Source organism: Cucurbita pepo, chromosome LG15 (assembly GCF_002806865.2).
Source record: "Cucurbita pepo subsp. pepo cultivar mu-cu-16 chromosome LG15, ASM280686v2, whole genome shotgun sequence".
NCBI lineage: Eukaryota > Viridiplantae > Streptophyta > Magnoliopsida > Cucurbitales > Cucurbitaceae > Cucurbita > Cucurbita pepo.
In genome coordinates, this window is record NC_036652.1 from 5,725,962 (window position 1) to 5,742,009 (window position 16,048).

Genomic DNA, 16,048 nt, shown 5'->3' on the forward strand with positions numbered 1-16,048 from the left:
CTGATACCATTTGTAATAATCCAATCCACCCCCTTTGAGGGCTAGCATCCTCACTGGCACATCGTTCAGTGTCTGGCTCTGATACCATTTGTAATAATCTAAGCCCACCGCTAGTAGATATTGTTCGTTTTGGCTGGTTACGTATTGTTGTTAGCCTCACAGTTTTAAAACGCATCTACGAGGAGAAATGAGATTTCACAATCCACCTCTCTTATAGGGCCAACGTCCTAGTTAGCACATCACCCAATGTCTACATCTTATACCATTTGTAACAGTCCAAGTCCACCAGAGGGCCAGCGTCCTAGTTAACACACCACCCAGCCAACGTCCTAGTTAGCACACCACTCACCCACCCAATGTCGGCCTCTTATATCATTTGTAAGAGTCCAAGCCCATTAGAGGGCCAGCGTCCTAGTTAGCACACCACCCAATGTTGGCCTCTGATACCATTTGTAACTGTTGAAGTCCAATATTAATAGATATTGTCCAATTCATCAACCTTAAGGTTGTATTAGAGAGAGGTTTCCACACTCTTATAAAAAATGTTTCGTTCTCTTCTCTAATTGATATGAGATTTCACAAAGTTCAAATAAGCTCATAGCTCGATTGAAATGTAATTTAAAATTGTGGAGACTAAATTGACACTAGGAATTGGGTTTATTTGATTATTAAATTTTAAAAACTATATATATACAAAATTGCATAATCCTCGAGATTCATCCTAAAAATAATAATAAAAAAAAGAAAACAAAAAGCTATATAATTAATTCATTGACCGACATGTCGGGTTTCAGGTCATCGGTTTTCCTTTTCCCTTCCCGCTTCCGTACATTTCCTTGCAAACAGCGTTCGGTTTCTGCGACGGAGCGCACAGCTGAGACGACACTGGACATCCCTGCAGACAATTATTCCCCAAGCTACCGGAAACCAGATCATCGCCGCTAGTGAAGAACGCCGCCGGCGGTTTCCCAGTCAAAAAGTTCCCGTCTAAGTACAACCTCTTAATCGTCTTCTTCTTACTGAACTCCAATGGGATCGCGCCACGTAGACGATTGTACCGAAGCGACAACGATGACAGCGCCGGATAGCTCGCGAAATTCACCGGCAAGTTCCCTTCAATTCTGTTGAATCCCAAATCGACGGCTACAAGATCGCTGCCGGAGGCTGCGACAGGGGAGATCTCGAGACGTGTTAGGCTGTTATTAGCCAGGTTGATCTGCTGGAGGGAAGGGAGGAGGAAGAACCAGGTCGGCAAGGTTCCGGCGAGCGAGTTCTCACTGAGTTCGATCACCTCCAACTGAGTGGAGTCGGAGAAGGACGATTTAACCAAATACCCAGAAATTGAATTTCGTTTTAAAGCTAATTCGAGCAAGTTTGGTGGGAGTTTAGGAATGGAACCAGTGAATCGATTGAAGCTGAGATCGAGGCGTCTTAAAACAGAGAGGAAATGCAGAGTATTGGGGAGATTTCCGGCGAGGGAATTGTGGGAGAAATCCAACGATTCGAGGGATTTAAGGTTGGAAATCGAAGGGGGAATGGATCCGGTGAAGGAATTTGATCGGAGAGTGAGGATTTGGAGATTGGGGAGAGAGAAAATTACAGAGGGGATTGAGCCGGAGAAGGAATTATCAGAGATGTCGAGAATGGTTAACTGAGTGAGGCGAGAGAGGAGCGGAGAGAGGGTGCCGGAGTAGCCGGCGGGATCGAGTGTGAGTTGGGTGATGCGAGTGGCGGCGGAGTTGCAAAGGAGGCCGCAGGAGAAGAAGGTGCGGCGAGGGAGAGCACAGGGATCGACGGAGAAATTCCAGGAGGCTAAACAGGACCAAGGGGTGATGGAGGAGGGTTTGACGGCGGATTTGAAGGCCTTGAGGGCGGAGATGTCGGAGGGGGAGGTGAGAGATTGAACAAGGGAGGAGAGAGAGAGGAGGAAGAGGAGGAGAGAGAGGGAGTTGGAAGGGGTTTTCATGGCGGAGAGATTGTTGTGGCGGAGAGGTTTTGGGGGGAGAGATTTTAATGGAGCTTCGTGGGAATGGAAGTTGAGGAGGATTTTTTTATTAGCTTCTCACACATATCTGTCCACTGATCCGCAAAACAAGTTCAGTCTTCCTTTTTTATTTTTACATATTAAAAGAACTGCACACTGTATTAATTTATATTCGGGTAAGTTTATGTGAGATCCGTTGTAAAGGAAAATGAAACATTCGTTACAAGGGTGTGGATATCTTTTACTAATAGACGCGTTTTAAGATTGTGAGACTGACAGTGATATGTAACGAGTCGAAGCGGACAATATAAAGGTGGACTTGAGCTGGCGGCGTGTCAGTGCTAGCGAGTACGCTGGCTTATAAGAAGGTGGATTGATTTCTTATAAGGGTTTGGAAATGATGGGGGACAAACTATGGTGCGCCAGCGAGGATGTTGGACTCCCAAGGAGACTGATTTCTTAGTGGAAATGCTTGGGATACTACTGATGGATGATGGATGATGAAAGTCCACGGCTAATTTAGGGAATGATTTTGTGTTTATAATCCATGAATACTCTCTCCATTAAGGAATGATCCTGTTTTCCTTGTGTGAGGCATTATTTCTGGTTTATAATCAAGGAAATGAGGCATTTTGGGGGAAGCCCAAAACAAAGTCACGAGAGCTTCGGCTCAAAGTGGACAATATCATACCATTGTAGAGAGTCGTGTTCATCTATCAACTACCGTCTAGGTTTTTGTTTTTCTTTCGAGTTCAAGTTGATGAGAGACAAACTATGGTGCCCAACGAGACCTTGGGCCCCAAGGGTGGATTGATTCCACTAGGATGGGAGATAGCATTGGGCTTGGGCTTGGGCCGTACAATTTAGGTTTTTGTTTTTCTTTTGAGTTGAAGCTAATGGGAGACAAATTATCGATATTTGGGATAGTGATTATTGTCTTATCTACTTGCTCGGATTGACGGTAAAAAGAAACTACTAAATTTTGGTGTAAAAGCTGGAAGGCATAAATGACATCATTAACCCGATGCCAACAATGATCTTAATCTCCAATGTATTTATAAATAACCTTGGGTATATCTTTAATTCATAAAAATAAACTACCATGTCAATTTTCATCTTTGATGGTAGGTTAAATTATGATAAATACCTATTAATTTTATCGTTTGTTTAAAAAATACTCTTAATAAAGTTGTATTACCAGAGTCTATTAGAAGAATGTTAAGTAGATTCTCATAATAAATCTGCCCTGAGAAATACGGGTTAACATGTGTACAATATATGTTGAAAGCCTAACCATGTAATCTACAAGGCCTCGTAGATCCACTTGACCGATGCACTAAGTGTTAAGTTAGGGCCTAACCATGTAGTCTACAAGGCCTCGTAGATCCACTTGACCGATGCACTAAGTGTTAAGTTAGGGTCGTAAGTATGCTTGATATTATGCTGTACGCTATTTCAAGATGTCGAAGAATGTAGCTAATAAGTTGGCGAGATGGCCGAGATAAAAAATAATTAGAGAAATATAGTAAATAAAAAGGTAAACATATTTATTTTTAAAATAGCTAAATCATTTTCTTAAAATATTTAATATTTTTATTTCCTAAAATAAATATATAATGACTCACGTGAATGATGATATTTTAACATACATGTGATGGTAAATCGAAAAGAACACAATGATAAGGGTTAAGTAAAATTTTTATCGATTTAGGTACTCAAGATGAGTATGCTTGATATGAACGAATTGTGAGGTCTCACATCAGTTGAGGAGAAGAACGAAATATTATTTATAAGGGTATGAAAACTTCATCTTAGCAAACACATTTTAAAAAATCTTGAGTGGAAGCTCGAAAGGGAAAATCTAAAAAGGACCATATTTGTTAGCGGTGGGCTTGGGCCGAACGATGTGCCAACGAGGAGACTGAGCCTCGAAGGAGGGTAGACACAAGGTAGTGTGTTAGTAAGGACGCTGGGTCTCGAAGGACGAAAAGAAAGGACGAAGGAGAACCATATCTACTAGCGGTGGACTTGAATCAATAGAAGGACGAGAACAAAGAGGTCGGTTCTAGCCCGCCCAAGCCCTTTGCTTATTGTTGCTGGAAACGAAAGGGATGCTCTTCCTTTCCAGCAAACGAAGGGCACCGCCGTGGTAGCCATGGATGGAGGAGTGAAAAGGTGGTGGGGAGGAGTGAGAAGGAAGAGAGAGGAGGGAGAATATCATTTTTAAATATATACTTTTTCAACCCATCAACTTTTTAGAAATGGAGATCAAATTAAAATCAAATTTTATAGGCATCCATGCATGGATTAGATTGGGTTGAAAAAATGACCTAAACCGAATCCGATCACCAACCCAATCCATCCCAAAATGGTATCTAACCCAACACGACCCTTGTGATTCTAGTTGGGTCGATTCGAGTATTCGTATTTTCAAATTCAACGTAAAGTTTAGTTCAACATTTTACAAAACTCAAACGGATTCTCTCTCCTAAAGTTTAGTTTAAGAAGGAAAATCTTTGATTCGAGATGTTTTACTGAGCAATAAATGAATAGAAGAGGTTCATTTCTCGTGAGAGTCCCACATTGATTGGGAAGGAGAACGAAACACCTTTTATAAGCGTGCGGAAACCATTTTAAAGCCTCGTTGGGAAGTCCGTAAGAGAGCTAAAAAAAGACAATATCTACTAGCAGTTGGTTTGGGCGTGTTAACGTTTAAAAACCACACCACTTATCACTATGAGGAAAGAATATTGCATTCCTCGCAACAAAAAGTGGATCACTTTCTATAATTGACTATAATCAAAAGGAATCATGTCATGAACTCGTGAATTGTTCGTTGAATGTATGAATTATGATTAAATAAACCATATGAAACTATAAACAATATCCAATTATTCAAATTTCTCCCTTTATTTCCAAGCTATATAGTTGAAATTCAATTGAATAATTTCCTAGAAAGCAACCTTCTACCTTAAGTTACTCTCATCTTGATTGTTCTTCTTTGGCAAAGCTTCTACGATGTGGGAAAGCCCTCTTTTTTCATTTTAGAAGCCAACAATTTTGGATGCTTTTACCTAAATTGTTGCGAAGTTCCAAGGATTTGGCATGTGGGTGCTTACAATTATGTGTATAAATTGGATATGGGTTTTGGGTATGCTCATATCTCGTGAAGAACTTCCTTTCTTTTGCTTCTTGTTCTCCAATGGCTTCTCGTTCGACATTTCGGGTTCTTGTGCCGCTTGTTGTGGCGGTAATGGTGGTGGTGATGGCGGATGCGACGCCGCCCGGGATCGCTAAGAACCCGAGCCATGCTTCGTGCAAGATTAAGAAGTATAAACATTGTTATAATTTGGATCATGTTTGTCCTAAGTTTTGCCCTGATCAATGTACTGTGGAATGTGCATCTTGTAAGCCTATTTGTGGTGGTGATGCTAGTCCTCCGCCTGAGGATGATCCTACTCCGGCTACCCCGTCTCCTCCGTCGGAAAATTATTACTCGCCTCCACCTCCGGTGGTCGTAACTCCGAGCCCTCCTCCTTCAGAACCTACTCCTTCATATTCCCCGCCCTTGCCTTCACCGACACCAGTAACTCCTTCGCCTTCGCCTCCGACAAACCCTACCCCTCCGTCAACACCTCCAACGCATTCCTATCCTCCGGAGAATCAAAACCCTCCATCATCACCTCCGACGAGCCCTAATCCTCCAACACCATCTACTCCATCGACACCTCCGTCAAACCCTAACCCTCCGACGCATTCCTATCCTCCCGGGAATGAAAACCCTCCATCAACACCTCCGACGAGCCCCAATCCTCCAACACCATCTACTCCATCGAACCCTAACCCTCCGTCAACACCTCCGACGCATTCCTATCCTCCCGGGAATCAAAACCCTCCGTCAAACCCTAACCCTCCGCCACATTCCAACCCACCGGAAAATCCCAACCCTCCATCAAACCCTAACCCTCCATCAACACCCCCGACGAGCCCCAACCCTCCAACGCCATCTACTCCATCGACACCTCCGACGCATTCCTATCCTCCGGGGAATCCCAACCCTCCATCAACACCTCCACCATCTTCCTCAACCGGCGCAGCCAAGAGAGTAAGATGCAAAAACGCAAATTACCCTCAATGTTACAACATGATCCACACATGTCCCAGCGCTTGCCCTAATGGATGTCAAGTTGATTGCGTCACTTGCAAACCCGTCTGCCGTAAGCATACTATCATCACTCAAACACCCACCTTAAAATATCCGAACTTTTAGATTTTTTTTTTTTTTCCAATAACTTTTAAAATATTTTAAGATTTGAAATTCTTAATTTTGGATTGCAATTGACAGATTGCGACAGACCAGGAGCAGTATGCCAAGACCCACGTTTCATCGGCGGCGACGGCATAACCTTCTACTTCCACGGCCAAAAAGACAAAGATTTCTGTCTTGTCTCCGATCCCAATCTCCACATCAACGCCCATTTCATCGGAAAACGAAACCCGTCCTTAACACGAGACTTCACTTGGGTCCAATCCCTCGGTATCCTCTTCAACACTCATCGGCTCTTAATCGCCGCGCAAAAAACCGCCGTATGGGACGATTCTATCGACCGTCTCACAATTGCTCTCGACGACGTCCCGGTGGCTCTCCCGGAATCTGAAGGCAGCCAATGGCAACACCCTACAGAAAACCCTACCGTCGTCATCGTCCGGCTCGGTGCAGCCAACCACGTGATGGTGGAAGCCAAAGGGCTGTTCAGAATCACAGCCAAGGTGGTGCCAATAACAGAAGAGGACTCGAGGGTTCATAGCTATGGAATTAGTAAAGGGGATTCGTTTGCGCATTTGGACGTAGGGTTTAAGTTTTTCGAGTTGAGCAGCGGAGTGAACGGCGTTTTGGGGCAGACTTATGGCGCCGGGTATGTGAGCAACGTGAATTTGAAGGCGGCTATGCCGGTGATGGGTAGGGAGAAGGAGTTTGAAACTTCCAGCTTGTTTGCGACCGATTGCGCTGTTGCTAGATTTGGCGGCGACGACGACGGCAATGGCCATGAAGAGGTAGCTTGAGGGTTTGAATTTGAAGAGGATGAGAATAAGATGTTTTGGCTTTTGATGGCTTGAAAATTGGAAATTAGAAGTCGGAGTTCTATTGTTGTATGAATAAAGGCATGGGAGGGAAGTGTGTGTTTAAGATCCTCCAATGGAAATGCCAATTTAATTACAAGTAATATATAATACTATATACTATACTTTTTATTGCTTAAATTACCCTTTTGGATTTAGATTCTTAAATATTTACGGGTTACGGGTTAGGTCGACACGGTCTCACCTCTTCAAAGTTTTAACTTCTATCTTCGAAAATGAACAATTTTAATCATTCTTCGTACTTGTCACTAACGGTTTAACTCAAGTAACGTGACCTCAAATTAAATGTATGTATAGCTAGATTAAAAGTTCGAATCTATGTATATAATATTGATATATGTATGCATGCATTGAATACGTAGGTCATAATATCAAATTTGAGCACGACTTGATAACCAATTAGTCTTTTAAATGTTAGAGGTTCAAATTCCCATTTTATTCTGTTTATGAACTTAAAGGTTACATCTCGAGATCGAGCTTTGTATATCCTTCTAGGCTGAGTTGAGGTAGCAGGCTGTGACCAAGGAATTTACGCATCTAGTCTCTCGAGCTATTATAGTGCCAATTAGCATATGCTTTTTTTTGGAAGGTGAGGTACTCATATGTGAGCGCAGATTCCATGGCAGCTCTCGTTCTAGCTCGAGGAACACGGGGGCTCAAGATATCTAAAAGAGGTACGAAACCCTCCCATCATACTGTATGATGCAGGTGAAAAACGTAAGCCCAGCCTATAGAAATCAAACAAGGGTTTAAGTTATCTTTTTCTTTTTTGAACCCTTCTAGCCGCCTAGCTACTCATGCTCGTAGCTCGATCGGAGGTCGACGAGTGTGGTATGACAGAAAAAACATATAACTTTCTTGTTTTGTTCGAGTCTTAGAAATAAGAGACGAGTAACAATCTAGCAATTGCTTTTAAGTTAGAATAGAAGAAGAGGTCAACCCCGTCAAAAACACGTCAAAAAAATATAGTCTCGTTTGATAATGATTTCATTTTTCATTTTCTGTTTTTGACACGAAATTTAGGTGTCTTCCCCTTATTTAAGAAAGAAAATGGATATGAAAAGAAGACTTAAATGAGCAATGAGTTGGGGGTGGTATCATCGAGGACACCAATGAGTATTGGCAAAGGCCATCGTATTTGCTATATCATAGCCTTTTAATTTATGGCACTAACCTTTTGAAGCTTTTGATATCATTGAATTGTACGTTTTGTTTCCACAACAATAAATTTGTTGCTGTTCTTGAAATGCAACAATTGGCTTTAATCTCTCTTTCTTTAACATCAGCTGTTGAGGAAATTAATGAACTTCCATTCTTTTTTTAACACCAAAATAGCCTTAGATTCTTTGAATGTATCTGAGATATAATGAATGAAGGGTTTATGGGACATGGCTTCCTCTCATAACATTTTCTCTTTCATGGATTCTTTAATGCTTGGTAATCAATTTTGATGATGTGAAGAACACTCAAATCATTGTTTAGAATGCTTTAAAATCACTGACTCATGATGACTCATGAAGAATGTGAGATCCCACATTGATTGAAGAAGAAAACGAGTGTCAGCGAGGACGCTGGCTCCGAAGGGAGTGGATTGTGAGATCCCATATTGATTGAAAAGGGAAACGGGTGCCACCGAGGATTCTGGCTCCGAAGGGGGTGGACTGTGAGATTCCACATTGATTGAACAGGGAAACGAGTGCCACCGAGGACGCTGGCCTCGAAGGGGGGCGATTGTGAGATCCCACATTGATTGAAGAGGGAAACGAGTGCCACCGAGGACGTTGGCCCCGAAGAGGGTGGATTGTGAGATCCCATATTGATTGAAGAGGAAAACGAGTGCCACCGAGGATGCTAGCCCCGATTGTGAGATCCCACATTGATTGAAGAGGGAAACGAGTGCCACCGAGGACACTGGCCTTGAAGGGGGTGAATTGTGAAATCCTACATTGATTGAAGAGGGAAACGAGTGCCACTGAGGATGCTGGCCCCGAAGGGGGTGGATTGTGAGATCCCACATTGATTGAAGGAGGAAACGAGTGCCATCGAGGATGCTGGTCCCGAAGGGGGTGGATTGTGAGATCCCACATTGATTGAAGAGGGAAACGAGTGCCACCGAGGATGCTGGCCCCGAAGGGAGTGAATTGAGATCTCACATTGATTGAAGAGTGAAACGAGTGTCACCGAGGACGCTGACCCCGAAGGAGGTAAATTGTGAGATCCCACATTGATTGAAGAGGGAAACGAGTGTCACCGAGGACACTGGGCCCTGAAGAGGAGTAGATTGTGAGACCAACATCGGTGGGGAGGAGAATGAAACATTTTTGTAAGGGTGTGTAAACCTCTCCCTAACCGATGCGTTTTGAAAGCTTTGAGGAAAAACCCAAATAGAACAATATCTACAAGCAGTAGCTAGGTTTGGTCTGTTACAAACAACGTTACGAAACTACGGAACAGATATGAAGAATATAACTTGGAATTGAGAAGGGTTTTTGGATAAGGGATTATGAAGAAAACATTGGATGCCATTTTTGTCAATCATCAAATCATTAACTATCAAATGCAGAGAAGGGTCAAAGACAGTAAGAAGAAGAACTTTTGGTACAAAGCCATGTTGAAGCTGCAGTGTCCATAAATACCTTTGTTCCCACACAATTTCGTTTCGTTCAATAATCATTTAGTCTTTTAAACTCGTGTTCTTGGCTGGCATGAACCACTACGTTATCCATGTTCTGACTAATTTGTACGATCATCCTATATATGCCACCAAAATTTGTAATAAACTATCATTTCAAACCCCTATGTTTCAAAGAATCTTTGGATATTAGTTCGATGAGAGCGTTGAACATTGAGAAAGATGATATATTATCACGCTTGAATGAGAGTACTTTTCCATTAGGAGCTTCACGCAACTAGGTTAGACTACTTCTCTGATGTGATGTAGAAAGGTAAGAGCCATCGAGTTGGTCCCTCAGGCCAAGTCTTATAGTCGAGAACGTTGTAATGAGAAATTAGTCATGAGAAACAGTTTTAAGTATGCAAAAGAAAATCTGAATTCGACACCTAATGACTCCGACATTTTCCTGCATCTCCTACAACATGGTCACGTTACCTACTCTTCACTTCTTAAGAGTGAAAACTATCCCCATAGACCAACACGAGTCCTTGAAGCATATATGGTCCTCACTCTCATACATCCCAGGAAAATTCATAGGAGGTCATCCAAGTAAAGCACGCTTAACCACGTAGCTCCTATGATTAAGTCATCTTAAAGGAAGGTGAACCAAGTTGGTTCTATTCTCACGATCACTCTCATTCGAATGTGGTCTCGAATCATTCATGTACCCCTCATTTACTTTGTCACATATATCTATATCAATTTCAAATTTCAGAGATAATTCAATCAATTATTTTCAAAAATCGATACCATACCATGTGACTCTTCTAGATACGATGAGTCACATGCATATAAACAAGTACTCGACAAAAATAAAAATCGAAATTTCGAATTTCATCGACAATCTATAAACGATTTAACGATAAATATTAAGTTAGAAAGGTTAGAGAAAATAACATTTTACCAACCACCATACTTTTTCCGGTGTGTAGTAATAGATGAATATGCTATGTTTTGCCTTTTGTGAAAATTGATATCTGTTCTTGAAGGGGTCCCATAGATGAGAGGTTGAAAACATATTTATGAGTACCCATTACAGCTTTATTTGATGATATCAATACACACAGGAAGGACATGAGAAGGGCAGCTTTCACTAAAACTTGTGATAGGCCATTTCCCTATGTTCCTTTGTATTCAAATTTACTTAATGTCAAGTTTCTTTCATCTTCCTTTTTCCTTCCCACTTTTTTCACCTCATTTTGTCAAAATCTTAGCTATCCCTTTTTAAATTATTGTACTCCACACACACACACATTTTACCTTTTTTACCACTTGTATGATACCGTAAAGTTAATTATATCGATATTTCAACACCTCGAAGAAGAAATGACGTTAAAGAAAGTTTAAACGCAGGGCTAGAATCAACTCAAAGTTTAAGTTGATGGTAGAGATGTCCATGCAGTAGGACGTGGTGGAGATAGGGAAGCCCTCTCCATTGCGTTCTCGTATCCTATTTCAACCATACAGATTAATTGTGAGATCCCATGTAGATTAGAGCGAGGAACGAGTATTAGGGAGGACGTTGGGCCCTAAAGGGGGTGGATTGTGAGATCCCACGTTCATTGGAGAGGGGAATGAAACATTTTTTTATAAGGGCATGGAAACCTCTCCATAGCAGATACAAAACCTTGAGGGAAAGCTCGAGAGAGAAAGTTGAAAAGAGACAATATCTACTAGCGGTGGGCTTGAGCTGTGCCCATGGATGGAGTTTCTCTTTCCCGGGATTGGAAATTAGATGAGTTTTAGAGAGAGAGAGGATAGGAAGGAAAATGGTCCATATGGTGTCCTTTGAACTTTACAGGCTGTGTGAGAGGGAGCAAAGAGAAAAGAGGAAGAGAGACAAAGAAAGAGGGAAATATTTAGAACGTGGGATTTGAAGTTTAAATCATTTCATTGTGAGACTGAGTCAAAGGAGAGACAAAGGATATATTCATGTGGGGTTTCCTTTTTCTTCTTGCTTTCTCTTTTTCGGAGTCTCCTAGGCCAATCTAATTCAGGTCTCGTCAAACTTTTGACCTTTTGTATAAAAGAAATGTCTTAACCGATTGAGTTATGTTCAGGTTGTTCACGATTTCTCTCTTATTTTAGTACAACAAATGTGAATTCTAATGTAACAGTTCAAGTCCACCGCTAACAGATATTGTCCTCTTTAAGTTTTACCTTCAAGAACATCCGATAAAATTGGAACGATATAGAGAAATTAACATGACCCTTGTGTAAGGATGACATGTGCAAATCAAGAAATGGTATCAAAACCTGACACGATTTGCCAGTGAGGAGGCTAAGCCTCAAAGGGGGTGGACATGAGATGGTATGCGAGCAAGAACGCTGGACCCCGAGGAAAAGGATGGGGGTCCCACATCGATTGGAGAAGGGCACGAGTGGCCACAAGGACTCTAAACCCTAAAAGGGTGTGATAATCTCTCCCTATCATACGCGTTCTAAAAATCTTAAGAGAAAATCCAAAAGGGAAAGCTCGAAAAGAACAATATCTGCTAGTGGTGGAATTGGACTCTTACATCTAACTTCAAGAGAACGAGTACATGTCAATTACGGTTAAACTAAACTCATGTGGAGAGTAATTATGAATGTCACTAACGAACACGTGAAAACGTCGATACGTCGACAAAAGTTTAACACGTATAAGAGGAAGAAGACGATGAAATGGCGTATATGGTGGGAAGAGAGAGAGAAAGACATGTTTAATAGGTTGGTTCATGGAGTGGGTGTGATTCTTTTGGAAGAAGAAGGCGTGTGTGGTGACAGAGGCGACCCCATGCCCCACGAATGGTTGGAGCTTCCACAGCTGAAATTGGCCTCTATTACTCCATTTGGGCTCCCTGCTTCACCTTCTGATTCTGCTTCTGCTTCTGCTTCTGCTTCCTCCTCCTCCTCCACATGCTTCCTCTTCCCTGATACCTTTGCTTTCGCCTGCCCTTTTGATACCTCCATTATCACCTTGCAGCACTCCTTCACTCTTCCCTGTGTTCATCCAATCAAATCTCCATTTAAGCTTTTAGTGGACGTTTACTAAAATCTTCTCTTGGGTTGGGTTGAATTTTTGGAGAAACGAAAATTTGGGTCCGTTCACAAATTGATATATTTTTGTTTGACCAACCCGAAAGTAGAGTTACAATTTAACCCAAACTTAACCTAGTCGAATACTACTTTCAAATTTATTATGAAAATTAAGAATATTTAACGTTTATAATCCAATGATGCATTATGACTTTTTGATAAAATTAATCCCAAATAACTATAATATTTTAGATAATTTAAAAAAACAATTTGATAATCCAACCCAACCTCAAAATAGAGGGTAAGGTTGAGTTGTACTCGGATCACCAACCTAATTCAACCTATTATATCACCTAATTTTGTCCCAAATAATTCAACCAATGTTTTAAAAATAATCACATATGACAAAATAATAGCAAAAAGTAAAAAACTATTACTTTTTAAAAGTTGAATGACAAAAATACATTTTCAAATTTTTTTGAAACAAAAGTACTTACTTTTTAATATAAAAATTAAACAATCAAAATCAAACAAATCTAAATTATTTTTTTTTACTATTTTTAGTAAATTTTTCATATTAATTGTTTCTCAATTACTGGATAATTACTTATAAACTTCTAGAATAACATGGGACAAAGTTCTTAAATGTTTGAAATAAAATTAAAAAAAAAAACATAAAAATGGGGTAAAAATAGAAACCTTGTTTATTTTGAGGGCATTAAGAATCTGATCCTGCAACTCCTCCAATGGCTTACAGCTCCCCATCTCTTCAACAACGCTCACCATTGCTGATACCGCCATTACAGAAGGAAGAAACCCCACCGATCTTGAATCTGTTAAACCCCACCAAAACAAAAACAGAGCTTCAAATAACTAAGATTAACCCCAAAACCCAGAAAAACGAGCTTTTTTACAGGGACAACAATGGCGGATTTGGTTTACCAGTGACGAGAGAGAGAAGAATACGCTCAAAGCGTCTCAGAAACTCTTTCTGAAAGTACTGATTCTTCTTTAATCCAAGCCCTTTTGTTATAATGCCAAGAAATGAAACAGGGGTCACTGCGTGCATCTTCCATTGAAGAGCACTGAGCACTAAAAGCTCCATTCTCTGTATCGTTTTTGCTTCGAAAATGAACTTTGAATCTTCCACCTGCAAAAATTATCAAATGGGTTTGTTTCAAAATCGATTTGTTTTGATGGGTTCTTGAGAAAATCGATTTATTTTCGTGGGTTTTTGTTTTTACCTGGAGATCTTGAAGAACAGGGACACGAACTTCTTCGACTTTGGCAGCTAAAGAAATGCAAGTTACGGCAAGAAGCTGAAGCATCCATGGCTTATCTCTTTGAAAATGGCGGCCGGTGAGGACTCTGTCGAGGTAATTAATGGCTAAGAGAGCTGTGAGAGAGGAGAAGCCATAAAAGGCATTAACTTTAAGCAACCATTCGACGGCCTCTGTTCTAGCCAAAAACAGAGCACCCCCTGTTTTAACCAAGTCCTCCAGAACAGCACCGTATTGAAGATTCTGGTCCTGTTCTTTGGACAGCAAACGATCGAGCTCCTCGTCTTCACAAGCAAGGAAATGGGTCGTCTCTTCCCAAAGAGGGAAGTCGTTGGAGCCGCCGCCATTGTTATCCTCTGTTTCAAGCTGTTGTTCTTCAGTGCAGTAAAGGAAGTCCAGGAAGAAGAGCGAGCTATGGTGGAGTTTGATTCTGTGTTTATTTGGGTGCAGAGCCATCTTACAGGGAGGAGAAGAGAAACCCCATTTGCGCCATTTCTTTGCTTTTTTCGTCTGGTTATTGGTGTTGTTGTTGTTGTTTTGTGGGATGGGATGGAGGAAGAACAGGGGAGAGAGATGGGATGAGTTCTTAGCACAATGGGTGACAAGGTTGTCTTTTTAGCCTCCTCTTCAATTCAAAATGTGGAAAAGACAAAAGAAAGCAACCAAAATTTTAAGTCTATGATTCTACCTAGATCTTCAAGTAACTTGGTTTAAATAAGTATATTATCATATCATATAATATACAAAAAAAAAAAAAAAAAAAAATTAAAAGGGGCCCATGTGTTACAAAAACAACTTTATCTCGATATCATAGATCTTACTTAGTTGGTGTGAGACGTTGTTTGCATCTCGAACAAGAGTATAAATTTCAATAAGGGTGTTTATAGGACCCAATAACCTGATTAAACTCGACTACCCAACCCAAACCATAAATATACTGTTGGGTTGACTTTTTGAAAAATTGAAAATTCAGTCCAATTTGCTGATTGGCATGTTTTGGTGAGGACGTGGAAATAGAGTTACAACCCAATTCTATTCTACCTTATTTTTTAAAATATCAAAAATATTTAACGTCGGTTGGCCATTTTAGTGACGGAGTGTGATTAGTAAACGTCTAATATTTAAAATTTATGAGATTTTAGTTATTAATGTAACATATATTATGTATTACGGATTAGTAAGAACCGACAAACAAACTAACCCAACCCAATTCAAAATTAATCTAATTGACTTAAAATTTGAAGTGGTTCTAAAATTAATCTAATCGACTTAAAATTTGAAGTGGTTCTAAAAGAAAATGGGAGGGAGGAGAAGGAGTGTAGTACACGCGAAGCAAAGGCGAGTGGGGAAGTCAGGAAGCGCAAACAGGGTGACTTTTACGTCCACCGCCAGAAGTAGCCAGGGAAAGTCACAACGTGGCACCATCTTCGGTTTTTTTTTTTTTTTTTTTTTTTTTTTTTTTTTTTTTTTTTTTTTTTTTTTTTTTTTTTTNTATAATTTCTATTCAAAAAGTTTAAATTTTACCTTGAAACTCTTAAAACTGAAATAACAATTTTAGTAATGTTAATTTTGATATTAATAAATAACTAATAATTGAAATTTAAACTTTTAACATTGTAATGAATTATTAAATTAATTTCGTATTAAAATACTCAAAATCTGTTAAAATTAATAATTAAATTAACCAAAAAATGAACTATATACAAATTGCAATATTATATATATATATATATATATATATATAATTGTTAATAATAACAAAATCAAATAATCTCCCAACAATAAAATTTTATTTTATTTATTTAAATACATTTTTTTTCTAAATTATTTTTTTATTGAACTATGATTGGAGACTTAAAAAGGAAAAAAGAAAAAAAAGTAATAGATATGAAGATCTTTTTTCTGTGTACGTAGATATTCCATAACATCTTGAACTTTTTCTCTAAGATG

The 16,048-nt window shown here is 40.0% G+C and overlaps 3 protein-coding genes and 1 non-coding gene across 4 annotated transcripts; 2 read left to right on the plus strand and 2 right to left on the minus strand.

Annotated features, from left to right (window-relative positions):
- Window positions 1–638: 638 nt before the first annotated feature.
- On the minus strand, window positions 639–2,113 carry LOC111811280 (probably inactive leucine-rich repeat receptor-like protein kinase At3g28040). Its single transcript, XM_023698051.1, has one exon. The coding sequence runs from the start codon at window positions 1,964–1,966 to the stop codon at window positions 791–793; it is 1,176 nt and encodes a 391-aa protein (XP_023553819.1). The 5' UTR covers window positions 1,967–2,113; the 3' UTR covers window positions 639–790.
- Window positions 2,114–5,213: 3,100 nt separating this feature from the next.
- On the plus strand, window positions 5,214–7,048 carry LOC111776404 (sperm head and tail associated protein). The gene is made up of 2 exons (XM_023655842.1): window positions 5,214–6,201; window positions 6,330–7,048. The coding sequence occupies exons 1-2, from the start codon at window positions 5,238–5,240 to the stop codon at window positions 7,046–7,048; spliced, it is 1,683 nt and encodes a 560-aa protein (XP_023511610.1). The 5' UTR covers window positions 5,214–5,237.
- A 4,905-nt stretch (window positions 7,049–11,953) lies between these two features.
- LOC111776526 lies at window positions 11,954–12,058 on the plus strand. The gene has a single exon (XR_002812262.1). It is a non-coding gene; the product is annotated as a U6 spliceosomal RNA (small nuclear RNA).
- Window positions 12,059–12,276: 218 nt separating this feature from the next.
- Window positions 12,277–14,764, minus strand: LOC111811284 (cyclin-D3-1-like). The gene is made up of 4 exons (XM_023698057.1): window positions 14,063–14,764; window positions 13,761–13,968; window positions 13,518–13,651; window positions 12,277–12,782 (listed from the first exon to the last, which is right to left on the minus strand). The coding sequence occupies exons 1-4, from the start codon at window positions 14,552–14,554 to the stop codon at window positions 12,516–12,518; spliced, it is 1,101 nt and encodes a 366-aa protein (XP_023553825.1). The 5' UTR covers window positions 14,555–14,764; the 3' UTR covers window positions 12,277–12,515.
- Between the last annotated feature and the right edge of the window lie 1,284 nt (window positions 14,765–16,048).

Coding starts and splice junctions, on each gene's coding strand:
- LOC111776404 (XM_023655842.1), top strand. CDS start 5,238: ATGGTGGTGGTGATGGCGGATGCGACGCCGCCCGGGATCGCTAAGAAC. Junction 6,202..6,329: donor CACTTGCAAACCCGTCTGCC/GTAAGCATACTA, acceptor TGCAATTGACAG/ATTGCGACAGACCAGGAGCA.
- LOC111811280 (XM_023698051.1), bottom strand. CDS start 1,966: ATGAAAACCCCTTCCAACTCCCTCTCTCTCCTCCTCTTCCTCCTCTCT.
- LOC111811284 (XM_023698057.1), bottom strand. CDS start 14,554: ATGGCTCTGCACCCAAATAAACACAGAATCAAACTCCACCATAGCTCG. Junction 13,969..14,062: donor CTGTTCTTCAAGATCTCCAG/GTAAAAACAAAA, acceptor TAATTTTTGCAG/GTGGAAGATTCAAAGTTCAT. Junction 12,783..13,517: donor ATGCCCTCAAAATAAACAAG/GTTTCTATTTTT, acceptor GGATGAACACAG/GGAAGAGTGAAGGAGTGCTG.